The sequence below is a fragment of the Macaca thibetana genome, chromosome X, assembly GCF_024542745.1.
Source record: "Macaca thibetana thibetana isolate TM-01 chromosome X, ASM2454274v1, whole genome shotgun sequence".
Taxonomy (NCBI): Eukaryota; Metazoa; Chordata; class Mammalia; order Primates; family Cercopithecidae; genus Macaca; species Macaca thibetana.
Window position 1 is genome coordinate 131108584 of NC_065598.1, and position 13649 is coordinate 131122232.

At 37.8% G+C, this 13649-nt stretch overlaps 1 protein-coding gene across 5 annotated transcripts in view; it reads right to left on the reverse strand.

The window, feature by feature from the left end:
* The window catches only part of MAP7D3 (MAP7 domain containing 3), a 195566-nt gene that overhangs the window by 15850 nt on the left and 166067 nt on the right, over nucleotides 1-13649 (reverse strand). For all 5 annotated transcript variants that reach the window (XM_050777203.1, XM_050777202.1, XM_050777201.1 and 2 more), the window contains 4 exons: nucleotides 12360-12523; nucleotides 8889-9006; nucleotides 8098-8202; nucleotides 3881-3976 (listed from right to left, as the gene is read on the reverse strand). In XM_050777203.1, the coding sequence (XP_050633160.1) occupies nucleotides 3881-3976; nucleotides 8098-8202; nucleotides 8889-9006; nucleotides 12360-12523 (483 nt within the window). The remainder of the gene's footprint in view (nucleotides 1-3880; nucleotides 3977-8097; nucleotides 8203-8888; nucleotides 9007-12359; nucleotides 12524-13649) is intronic.

Genomic DNA, 13649 nt, shown 5'->3' on the forward strand with positions numbered 1-13649 from the left:
AGAAGTTCAGTGAAATGGATGACAGACACAGGACAGAACCATCACAAAGTCAGTACTTCAGAAGCAACATTAACAACAGTCGTTGTAAAGGCAATAGTCTATTACAGATGAAAATAAGATGCTTCTCCAAAGTTGATGTTTGCAATAAGCTGTTTCTATTTTAATCATACTATATTTCAGAATAATTTTCACAAAAAAGCACAAGGTCTTCAACCCTTTCTAAAAGTAATCTAAACATCTTCACCAGGGCTAGAGATCTTACCATTATAGGTGATTATGTAAGACACTCCATATTTTAATGTTTTAGAATAGAATGTAAGAAAGAGCATTTTCTCGCCCACACTAAAAACTGTAATAAGACATTAATCAGAGTGGGTTGGATCTCTAAGGTCCCTTCCACGTTTAACAATCTAATTTTATGTTTCCTATCAAATGGACAAAAATGATAATATTTGGTGCCAGGTAAGATGGAAGAAAGTGATTAATACCAATGTTTAGAACCTCTTCACCACTGGTGGGAGTATAGATGTGTATATTTTCCCTGGGGAGCATAAAAAGTACATACTGTTTGTTCGAGCAATTCTACTTCTAGGTTTACCCTTAGGAAAAAAAAATTACATAAATACATAAAAATGCTTGTATAAGGTTGCTAATTACTACTGTTTATAATATTGAAAAAATTGAAAATACCATCCAAATGTTCCAAAGGAAATGTGGGCCATATTAAGGCAGTCACTAAGAGTAATAATATGCAATATTTTGGACATAGGAGATGGAAAACAGGTTATTTCATTTTGTGAAAAAGAAAATGCAAAGAAAAATATGAAGTTACCAGTGAGCACTGGGATAATGGGGGATTAGATTAAAAACTTCTTCTACACGAAATATTTATTGCTTATACGATTAATTTTTTTTTTTTTTTTGAGATGGAGTCTCGCTCTATCACCCAGGCTGGAGTGCAGTGGCGCAATCTTGGCTCACTGCAACCTCCGCCTCCCAGGTTCAAGCGATTCTCCTGTCTCAGCCTCCCAAGTAGCTGGGATTACAGACATGTGCCACCACACCCGGAAAATTTTGTATTTTTAGTAGAGACGGGGTTTCACCATGTTGCCAGGCTGGTCTTGAACTCTTGACCTCAGGTGATCCACCTGCCTCAGCCTCCCAAAGTGCTGGCATTACAGGCATGAGATACCACGCCTGGCCTAATTAAATATTTTTCAAAAGGTATTTGGAGGTGGCTTAAGACCTGGTAAATTAAATTACAAAAAAAAAAAAAAAAAGACCTGGTTAAATTTATCTGCCACCTCATCTTTAAGTATGGGTGGCAAATTTTCACCTAATCTTATCAAATAATTAAAATAGACCAAATTACCAAAGATTGACTACTTATGAATAAAATCTTTAGCGAAATTAAATGTTATCTTTTAGTCCCTCATTTTTAGTGGAGAAAGCATTTTATTTACATATCTACGTATGCCTAAACAGTCACATTACACCAACAGTTTGTGCTGCAGAAAATATAGTATAACTGGATTTTTATTAGCTATAAACTTTTAAGACAAAATATTGAGGTTTTTTGGATGGTGGTAATAGAAATATCTTACCATAGATTCGGTGGGAAAGGGAGACTGGCAGAAAATAACCTGACATACATATAATTGGGCACAAAAAAGTCAGGAATTAGAACAAAAGAAATAAGACTGCAGTACAAGAAAGTCTGTAATAGCATTTAGATGCATTTTACTAATCATATGAATACTAACAGAGAAAAAGCAAAGGGAGTGGGATATACACTGTAAAGGAAAAAGTGGAGGGGAAAAAAGAGAAAAAAATCATAGGAACAATGCATTAGCCCTTTCCATTATTGGGGGGGGGGGTCTAACTATCCAAAGGCAAGTCTAATACTATATGTAAACTATAAATGAAAGTCCACACAACCCTGAAGATGTTTCATGTTAAGAACAATCTTTAGGTCTCTAACTAAAAGCTGAAGGGTGGCTCTATGCTATTCTTCCATATTTTAGGGGAAAAAAGGAAGGTAGAGTAGGAAACTTTCTCCCTTGATATGAGTGAAGGTTTTCTATATTTTTAAAACCCATAGAGCTTTAAAATTTAACAACCACCTCCAAAGTTAGCTATCTCATCCCACAAATTACCTGTCTCCCACATAACTGCCCTATCATGTTAGAAGTCATAAAATAAATATGCAACATCAAATGCTGGGTAAAATCACTAATATGATAACTATTGATTCAAACTATTTGGATGCCTAAATGCAACAAATTCAGTAATGAAGCCTGCTTTGAAATGCAAACACTCAACAACTCCTGGCTTTCCACCATATACCTGTTACCTGGAACATCTTTTCCAGGACTGGATAATGAAGCAGCACTTCTGCTTCTGGCTAATGATGCTTTTGTTGGGCTGAACAGACAACTGATGAAATCATTCTCTTGAGAACTGATATATGAGCAACAAGCTATATAATGCAAACAAATCCAAAGGATTCCATTGGAGGTCTCACAAACGCAAAGCAAGAAAGAGCAATGCAAACTGCTCTCAACAGCACCTTTCCCGGCAACACAAAACATACCAGGATTGAACACTGTCATCTCACTGGACTGCACTGTCAAGGAAGAGATTCTCAGAATAAAAGAAGAAAGGCCACAGCATACATACCAAAATAACTCTAAGGAAAGAATCTAGGTAACATTTCAAACAGAGTCATTCCCCACTGTATGAAGTTTATGGAGGAACTCACACTTGAGGAAATCAAGTTGCACACGGCAAAACAACTTTTACAAGGATTCCTACAGATAGACAGTACTGAAAATCATAATGCTCAAGTTCACTGCCAAAGGCTCCAAGGAGGTGAGTAAACACTTTTGTTAAAAGTAAATTTTGTTGTAAATATCTTGCTCCAATAAATCTTCATGTTCATAAAGATCCCTGTGTCAATGACATTTGTTCTAACAGGATTTGACCTGAATCAATTAAGTGGAGAGTCTTCTATAAAGGAATGGTTTGGTATCAAACAAAAAGCAACAAATACACGTGAAAGGAAAATGCTAGGGAAAGGTGTTAAAAAGAAACCTTATGGCCAGTCACGGTGGCTCACAGCTGTAATCCCAGCACTTTGGGAGGCCGAGATGGGTGGATCACCTGAGATCAGGAGTTCAAGACCAGCCTGACCAACATGGCAAAACCCCACTTCTACTAAAAATACAAAAATTAGCCAGGTGCGGTGGCAGGCGCCTATAATCCCAGCTACTCGGGAAGCTGAGGCAGGAGAATCGCTTGAACCCGGGAGGTGGAGGTTGCAGTGAGCTGAGATGGTGCCACTGCCCTCCAGCCCGGACAACAGAGCGAGACTCTATTTCAAAAAAAAAAAAGAAAGAAAGAAAGAAAGAAAAGAAACTACTTTATATAAAGAAATGCTTTAGTAATCACTGTGAAATTTTGTGAATAATCAGCAGTGAAAATATGCACAAAGGATGTATGTGGGTAATGTTATGAAGCAAGGGCAAAGCTTTCAAGTTCGAAATGTGGCCAGGTATTTCAACTTCCAAATCCAAATTAATGAAATACTGGAAGTGAATCAAATCCTCCAGTACACACCTATCTATACCAATATTCTGTGATTTACTTCCTCAGCTGCATTATCCACCCCTTGTCAGATGATGCCAGGAATTATATAGTTCATTTAAAGACAGATTTTTCTGGCTTTAGCCAAATAAGCATGGCACCAAAGCACATTTTTTAGTTTAAGGAGGAGTATTTTGGCTTCCAATTTTGGGAATGATTTTTCAAGCAATTCAATGTTGACATAAAATACCTCTTTTAAAAAACTATTTAAAATTTGTATTTAGAAGCAACTAACCACGTGGCTTCCTTTCTGCTTGTTCTTTATCAGTAGACGAATGTAGGTTACTATCTCTTCTATTTAAAGATGAGCTTCTCTCCTTGTCTGTTTTCCCTAGAGAGCAAGTACAAAAGAATATTAGTTTTCATAAACTACTAATTATCTCAGGAGTGAGACACTCCTTTTTCAAACATTTTTTATGTTCTCTACCTTGCTTATAAGATTTAATTTCAAATATTATGCAGAGATTCTATATCCCCAAACTTAAAACAAGTTTATTCTTTATCTGAAATGAAAAAAAAAAATTATTTAGAAAATGGTAAAAATTAAGAGGTAAAATGTCTGATACTATCTGACATCAAAGTTCCCAAATTACAAACATACAACCCTTTAGACATGATGCCGAATACTTAAAAGCAATTTATACTTCAGTTATAACTAGTATTTTTGTTATATATGCATATATTTTAAAAAGATATATATGTATACACACATGTACACACACACACACGTGCACACACCAATATAATAAAATGAAGAAAACATGAAGCTCCGGTATCATTTAAATAAAGATATTTGCTCTTAACATAAAGAAAATGAATTATCTGAGTTACACATGTATCAACGTGTAGGCTTGAACAGACTGTCAGTGTTTTACCCTACAGAGCCATTCTTTTGATATCAGGTATAAAGTTATTGATAGCTGTAGCATCACGGCCAAAAAATGGCTTTCAGAGGCTCGGGTCCTGGACCTTACAAGTTAAATAGTTATAACTAGTATTTTTAAAATAAAAATGAATATTAACAATTGGTATAGATGCCACGATTTAAGCAACCCAAGGAGAAATAATCTGCTTCCGTGTAGACACTTTCATTTCACTTGAGATATTCTAGCTCAGAATACTGAGAAATGTCTGTTTTTTTTTGTTTTTTTTTTTTTTTGTTTTTTTTGTTTTTGAGACGGAGTCTGGCTCTGTCGCCCAGCCTGGAGTGCAGTGGCCAGATCTCAGCTCACTGCAAGCTCCGCCTCCCGGGTTCACGCCATTCTCCTGCCTCAGCCTCCCGAGTAGCTGGGACTACAGGCGCCGCCACCTCGCCTGGCTAATTTTTTGTATTTTTTTAGTAGAGACGGGGTTTCCCCGGGTTAGCCAGGATGGTCTCGATCTCCTGACCTCGTGATCCACCCGTCTCGGCCTCCCAAAGTGCTGGGATTACAGGCGTGAGCCACCGCGCCCGGCTGAAATGTCTGTTTAAAAAATAATTTCTCGGCTGGGCGCGGTGGCTCAAGCCTGTAATCCCAGCACTTTGGGAGGCCCAGACGGGCGGATCACGAGGTCAGGAGATCGAGACCATCCTGGCTAACCCGGTGAAACCCCATCTCTACTAAAAATAAAAAAACTAGCTGGCGAGGCGGCGGGCGCCTGTAGTCCCAGCTACTCCGAAGGCTGAGGCAGGAGAATGGCCTAAACCCGGGAGGCGGAGCTTGCAGTGAGCTGAGATCCCGCCACTGCACTCCAGCCCGGGCGATAGAGCAAGACTCCGTCTCAAAAAAAAAATAATAATAATAATAATTTATCTTTCGGGGATTTGTAAACTAAAGTACATGTTGACAACACAGCATCATCTGAAAATTCCTTGAATTAATAACATGATTGAGCAGCATGAACCACAGAGGTGGTTCGATCATGTGATTAAAGTCAGTACCTTTCATTAGCATACTGCAAAAAATGACAAAATGGTGTGAGCAGTTATTATGAATCAGCAATGAGTAGAAAAAAGTAGACTACTTGAATCAACCCAGATTTAAAATAGTTATTTAAAATATTACAGGTTACATTATTAACTTCATTTGAGTTTAAAATGTTGATCTCTCTGAATTGACCAGGTTTCATTTCAATTTAAAGGTAAGACATTGCCAATATGGATTTTATTTCTTAGAAATCATTAATTATAGCATTCATTATTTCAGAGTGTGCAACATACTGTACCTTTAAGCAAGTTATTTCACAAAGTGTCTTCCACACATACCTTCTTGTAATAAAAGTTAATAAAGAAATCATTTTAAAAGTTTTATTTGGAATTGCTCCGTCACAGTACAATTTAACTAATTATTATCCTGAAGTCATAATCTGTCCCTTCTCTTGACCTGTCTCACTAATAAGGCTTTTGCTCATTATATTAAATATGTAATAAATGTCTATGAGATAAATCTTTGCTAATTCCTGAAAGCAATTAGATAGTAAAACAGAGTCAATGCTTGTGGAACAATTAAGATATATTAAAATGAAAGTACATAAACATGGCACTGCAATTAATGTTATCTAATTTTTCTAAAGGATTTAGTTGGTGAATAATAAATTAATTTTACCATATTATAAGCAAGGTGCCAGAGAAAATCTTCCCATATTAATCTATGAATGAACCCAGACTATACATAAAAATGCTTTGGGAAAGCACATTGAGGGTGGAGGTGGTAAGTGGATGAACTTTTCTCAGACCAATACAAGAGAAAATGTGATATACTCAGACTGACAATAAAATAAAAGACCTCTCAAGCTCATCATTGAAATTTTAAGAGTCCTAAAAGTACAAATAACACAATGTAAGTTTGAACAGAAATCCTTTCCCCCTCGAAATCCTTTTCAACATATTAAAAACTATATTGTTTTAGGCAAAAATGGAAATCTTTTCCATAAGGTTAACTACTGCTACAATTAATTACACTTTAAATGGTATCCAAAATCTTTTGCTGTACTGGAATTTTACAGCAATCAGCATTGCTCAAAAATTGTCGAGACACCTAATAATGCAAAACAAACATTTTAAAATTCAAACTATAATTACGCCTTATTCAATTCACAAGGCACAAAAGCCATCCTTCCTCATCTTTTTTAATGGCTAAGTTTAAAGGAATGATGTGGAATTTGTTCTCTCTTTTTCCTCTCAAGAACACTCCTTTTTTTCCTCTGGAAAGAAAAGGGATCCTTTTTTTGGATTGATGGGTACGGTTGCCTAATCCATTTCAATTATCAGTGAGAGGCACCATGTGCTACAAGCCAGACATGGTTATTGACACACACTTGGGTATAGATTTTTCTTTTAATAAGGAACACTAATTAAAAGGGTACATACCAGAAACAAAAAGATATTTGAATTATTCATAGTAGACAACTTCACTGTATTTGAAACAACTCTGTGTTGCCATTAGGAAGAGTAGTAAAGTGGAGCTTGGCAATACGTCTATCATTAAACATCATTATCACTTTATTTGCTTTTGGGGGAAAACACTGACTTATAAATGAAAGGTACAATTTAAATATCATGATCCATCTATCAAATGACCAAAATATAAACCATAGAAAAGGATGTTAGAGTAGAAATCACTGAATTTCTTGGAGTCTTAATTATAAAACAAGGAAGGCAATTATATTTGTCTGTCAATTTTCTAAGATAATTGTGAATAACAAATATGACATATGTAATGCAGATCAACCTGTCCACTGCTATATATATGCTATTATTTTTCTAAAATGAGGTAATATTCACAATACTTAATGGAAATTGAATAACTAGTCTAACCAGTCTGTAGAAAACACAATTTCACTTATAGGCTGGTAGAATATGAACTGATTTTCAAATAAATAATTATGCCACTTAATGGCAATGTCTTTTGACCAAAATATGTTTCAGTTTCAGCTACTGAGGTCCAATAATCCCATCTGATATGATTAACACAAACATCATGAAACAAGTATATTGATGAAAATACAAGGCCAGGCATGGTGGCTCACGCCTGTAATCCCAGCACTTTGGGAGGCCGAGGTGGGTGGATCACTTGAGGTCAGGAGTTTGAGACCAGCCTGGCCAACATGGTGGAACCCCGTCTCTACCAAAAGTACAAAAGGTAGCTGGGCATGGTGATGCATGTCTGTAATCCCAGCTACTTGGGAGGCTGAGGCATGAGAATCGCTTGAGCCCATGACCCATGAGGCAGAGGTTGCAGTGAGCCAAGATCATGCCACTGCACTCCAGCCTGGGCAATAGAGCGAGACTCTGTCTCAAAAAAAAAAAAAAAAAAAAGTATGACTAACTCTCTCCCTCTGCTGTAAAGTAACATGGGACTCTTTTGAAATAAACCTAAATGTTCCACAATCTAAATAGGTGGTACTGTAAAAATATAAATAACTGATTTCATTAAATAGAAATTCAGTAGAATACATGAAATAACTACTTACTTTTGGCAACGGAATTTTGAAGGCTTGCAGATGACAAAGGCATTTGTCTGATTAAAGCAGAAGCTCCCTGTTCAAGTTTTTCAGTAGATGCAGATCGTTTATTGGCTGAGAAAAGACATAATACTTACTGTAATCATATTTCAAGGAGGAAAGCATCATTAACTGAAACAAAATGAGTTTTCATGATGTAGTTCTATGGAGCACAGACTTACATTACTCAAGCTCACAATATTCACTGCCAGTCAATCAATTTTTTTTTTTTTTTTTTTTTAATTGAGACGGGGCTTCACCATGTTGGCCAGGCTCGTCTCAAACTATTGACCTCAAGTGATCTGCCTGCCTTGGCCTCTCAAAGTGTTGGGACTATAGGCTTGAGCCACGGCAACTGGCCAATCCTTCTAAACTATATAAATTTTACTTTTGTTTTCTGAAATTGTGTAGAATTATGTGCCTATAAGAAAATTTACACTGAATCAATAGTAGACAAGGTAGACTTATTTTTAAAAATATGCATTTGATAAGCTGCGTAAAGCTTACTCATTATTCATCATTTTTCTGCTGATTATAAGTTTAAATAAGATTTTAGGTATATTGAGCTAATTAAAATCTACTATAACATTTCACCTGTTTCCTTTGCAATGGCATATGATACAAATTTAAGTTTACTATGTGCAGTATTTTTGTTTAGGATACAAACACTAAAACCTTGCTGTAAATGCAAGCTTCTACTCATAGCCAATATTTAAATAAGAACATAAACAAACTTAAAATTTAACAGGTGTATTAATTACCAGTTTTGCTCTCAGAATTCGCCATTGCAGAGCCTCCCCATGACCATCTTTTTTGCTGATAATCGTCAGCAAGTCTCCTCCGTTCCAAAGTACGATAAAGAATGGCTGTAAATTTTTCCTATTTAAAATAAATGCCAACATATTTTTACATATTCATTATATTAGTCAGTATAATTTTGATCTGTAGCTTATAAAATAAACCATAACCAAATTTCTGTCTCAGGTAAAAGTTTAAGATAATTGGCGATATGTCTCAGCTATCTATCAGTACCAGTGCTTCTCCTAAATAACTCATTTTTTTTTTTATCTTATGGACCCTGCATTGAGAAAATGACCACGCTTTCCTCTTTGTTTATATCATTAGGAAACTTAGAGCCAAATGTGTAGCCTCTTTCTAGCAACTGTGCAAAGACTGATTGGTGTACTTTTGTGTATGCTAATCATACCTTATGTTTTATTTGCCTACCTTAATTTTCCCCTCTGCTTGATTCCCCCAACCATTTATTTTATCATCTGGTGTGGTATGTATTTTTAAGTTATCTTAAATTCTTTGTGGAAGGAGGCAGGGGAAAAATCAGCACACATGAAAGTTAAATTTATACCAGAATCATCTATTATACTCACATCTGTAACAGCTTAAATTCTGGTGTTAACTAATAAAAATAAAGTTTCAAAAAAGACAATCAATATATTTGTCTTGACCTCAACTTTAACTTAAACTGATTAAGACAACAGCTATACAAAGTAAATGCCATACTGTAGCAAAACAACTCCACTTCCAGAAATGAGCTCTTCTCTCAAATATTTCTCATCCTTGTACTGTACCATAGCATGAACTCAGGTAAGCAAATCAACTTTTAGGACCAAAGGTCTTCTATTTTTCCCTAACAACAACCGTTTCACAGCAAACGCCATTCTTACAAAGCCTCTACTGTTTCTAGCAAGGGCAAAGATAAATGTACTAGGAAAATGGAGAGGAGCCGTATCTCCTGAGAAGAAAAGCAACTGCAATTCTTAAAGTTGATATAATGGCAACATTTGAAAACTGTATTTTCTAACAGAAAGGCAGTTGTTCTGAATTACTTAGAAACCCTGAAACTATAATAGACTAAAAACAAAGATTAACTTTGTATTATTAAACTATTTCTGATTCTATTCCACCGTTTCCAAATGCATTACCTACTGTGCTCTCTTCCAGATCCCTTCTCACACTATGGCCACCCAGGGCTCACGTGGAAGTTCCTATCCCATTTCATATACACCTCAGCACCACTGAGTATGGGTTTTTTTTCTGCTCTCCAGAATTCCTCTCTTTTGCTATATGTAGCCTGCTTCCAGTGTCCCATGTCCCCTGTTCTGTCTGGGACTCCCCTGCACTAGCTATCTGGGGTTTTCTTTTGCCCCTTCTCCTGCCACGTCCGTGGCTCCCTTTCTGTCTGTAGTGTCATTCTGCTGCATTCTCTTCTCTTCTCTGTGTTCTCTCTGGCAGCTTCCTCTTCTAAGATAGTCTTTATTTTTTGGTCTCAGTCCCTGTGACTTGTCTCTCTCCTCCATGGACTCCCACTCACTCTACACACAGTTTATATTTCACTTTCTTTGGTTCTTAGTTCTTGGTTCTTTCTTGGTTCATCTTTACTTAGTTCATTCTCTCTCTCTCTCTCTCTCTCTCTCTCTCTCTCTCTCTGGCCTTCATCTCTTCACTACAGATAAGTAAAATAAGAGATGTTTCACAGAGGATGATGGGAAGTGACAGGAATTCTGAATGAGAGTCTACCAAATACTAGAGCATGAAACAGAACATAAACAACCACAGAAAAAGGTTCAGAAAGAGAGAGATAGAGACACAGTACACCATGGACGGGGAAGAGGTGGTATAAGAAGTGTCCTAGAATCAGGAAGCTCTCCAGATCGGGTGCAGGGCTGGAGAGGAAGCACGTAGAAGAGCAACGGTATGGATGAGGGAGGAAACTGAGCACCGCAGAGAAAGACAAGAGGAAGCTTCATGGGAGAAATGGAACCAAAGAGAAAAGGAGAGAAAAAAAAAACGTAAATATTAGAGCGACAGAAAATAAGAGAGGGAAATAAAAATACAACACACTGAGAGAAAGGCAGGCAGAGGATATAAAGATGGGGAAAAACAGACAGAAGCTAAGACAAAGACAGAAAAAAGAAAAGCGAGCTGCCTCAGGCAGAAAAAGGCCAGAGTCAGACAGAGACCAAAAGATAGACTAAGGTTTATTTAGGGACACTTAAGAATCCCTGTAATGGGCTGGGCAGGGTGACTCACGCCTGTAATCCCAGCACTTTGGGAGGTCAAGGAGGGTGCATCACGAGGTCAGGAGTTCAAGACCAGCCTGGCCAAGATAGTGAAACCCCATCTCTACTAAAAATATGAAAATTAGCCAGGCGTGGTGGTGGGCGCCTGTAATCCCAGCTACTTGGGAGGCTGAGGCAGGAGAACTGCTTGAACCTGGGGGCCAGAGGTTGCAGTGAGCCAAGATCATGTCACTGCACTCCAGCCTGGGCGACACAGTGAGACTCTGTCTCAGAGAAAAAAAAAAAATCCCTGGAATAAAGAGAAAGAGAGAATGCCAGGAAGATAGAGAACGGTGTCACAGAGACCACGCTAGATTCAGAAGGAGTCAAGCATACTCCAAGTCAAGTAGTGAAATGACCTACAAGAGAAAAATTAGGTGTCAGAATCATACAGAATGAGACAGGTAGCCAGATGCCCAGTACCACAAAAGACAAACTGAAGAGGTACAGAAGTGAAAAGGAGAGGGCATAACAAAGCCACGGACTCATCCCAACAGAGTGCCAAGGACACCAAAAGAGAATCCAGCAAGGAAACGAGAGGGGCAGTGCCACAAAACAAAAGCAAGAATGCTGACTCTGAACCACACATCCAGAGGGGCCCTGTCAGGAAAGGGAATGTGAGGAACATGGGGACAGAGGGTAGAGAGGGAGAGAGTGTGAGTGTGCACCACAGGGAGCCAGGGAAGCTGAAAGGGAGAGCGAGTGCCCTGATTTGGCTCGGGAGTCACACTCTTAAAGGAGTTGTGAGAAATCGGTCAGATGAGGGCATGTCAGGGAGGGTCAGACAGTGGGGTCTGCCCTTATTCTGCAGGCAATGAGACAACAGTGAATGCTTTTTGGTAGTAAACAGAGCCACTCAGAACAAAGCCCAGGCCACAGGTACCTCATGTGCAAGTCCTGAAGGTGGACGGGGTTTTGTTCCTGGATTTGGAACGCTCCCCATTCCCTACGCTAGTGGATCTAAGCTCCTGGGATCTTATCAGGACATGAGTAAGAGCCTATATAATGCTGAGGGGAAGGGGAAACGAAGAAGAAAGAGCTGGGATTGGTTCCCTTTCTACAGGGCCAGTAAGGCAGAGAAGGCCTGAGAAAACAATATTCCAGACTCAGGCAACACAGATTATCTTCTCATGTATAGGCTGTAAAATTACGTACCTTTTGTGCTTCATCCTTCTGGTGTCTTTTTTCTTCTGCGGCTATTCTCCGTTGTTCTTCTTTCTCTTTTCGTTCCTTCAGCTTTCTCTGTCTTTCCTCCATCTGTTTTTCATATTGGAGCTTGGTCTTTCTTTCTTTTTCAAGTAGTTGTGTTTCTTTATTGGCTGAAATATTCCAAATACATTTTCAAGGTGTAAGAGCCAAGAAAATATTTAGGTTTTCCACATCACACACACAGAAGGAAAAAGTTAACATATCTCATTCCCTTTCTTAACACAACCTGTGCTAGTAACTAAAGATTTATTATAAAAGTGAACAGAGGTAGCCACTGAAGAACCATTTTCACTGAGTATTCATTTAACTCTGGAGAACTGGATTGTCTATGCCAAATGACTCTTATCCTGTCCAAACTACAATTCCAAATTAAGAAAAAATATTTTCTTTCATGTGATATTTCTGCTGATTTGAGCTAAAGTCAAACCCTACCATATCAATATGCTGTACATTAAAATACTAATTTTTAAAAACCACATGGACAGGATATATGTTTTGTTCCCTTCTACTAGGAAACTTCTTTCAAAGTCCTCACCTATACAGACCATATTAAACATGCCAGTTTTACATTAATGGACTCAACCATATACCACATTATAGGAGAGCACAATTTTTTCTATATTCAAATTTTCCCTCACTAAATGCTTCTGAAGTGTGACTCTGTATAAATTAGGATCTAAAAGGATAATCTTTTTACAACTTGGTAACATGCTTTTCATCTTATCTATATTAGGATTATTGGCAATTTATTTTCAGTTTTAGAATCACTTTTACTGGCCAGGTGTGGTGGCTCACGCCTGTAATCCCAGCACTTTGGGAGGCCGAGGCAGGTGGATCATGAGGTCAGGAGATCGAGACCATCCTGGCTAACATGGTGAAACCCCATCTCTAATAAAAATAAGAAAAATTAGCCGGGCGTGGTGGCAGCTGCCTGTAGTCCCAGCTACTTGGGAGGCTGAGGCAGGAGAATGGCATGAACCTGGGAGGCAGAGGTTGCAGTGAATCGAGATTGCGCCACTACACTCCAGCCTGGGTGACAAAGTGAGACTCTGTCTCAAAAAAAAAAAAAAAAAAGAATCACTTTTACTGAAATCTCATTCTGATTGTTTTTACAAATATTGAAGAAATTTCCAGACCTTAGTTTTCAGAAAATCAAAGCTAAGATACACTACTCCTCCAAAAATTAAACAACTTAATCAAAGAATTTTCATGGGTCTTCTTTACCTGATTTAGTAA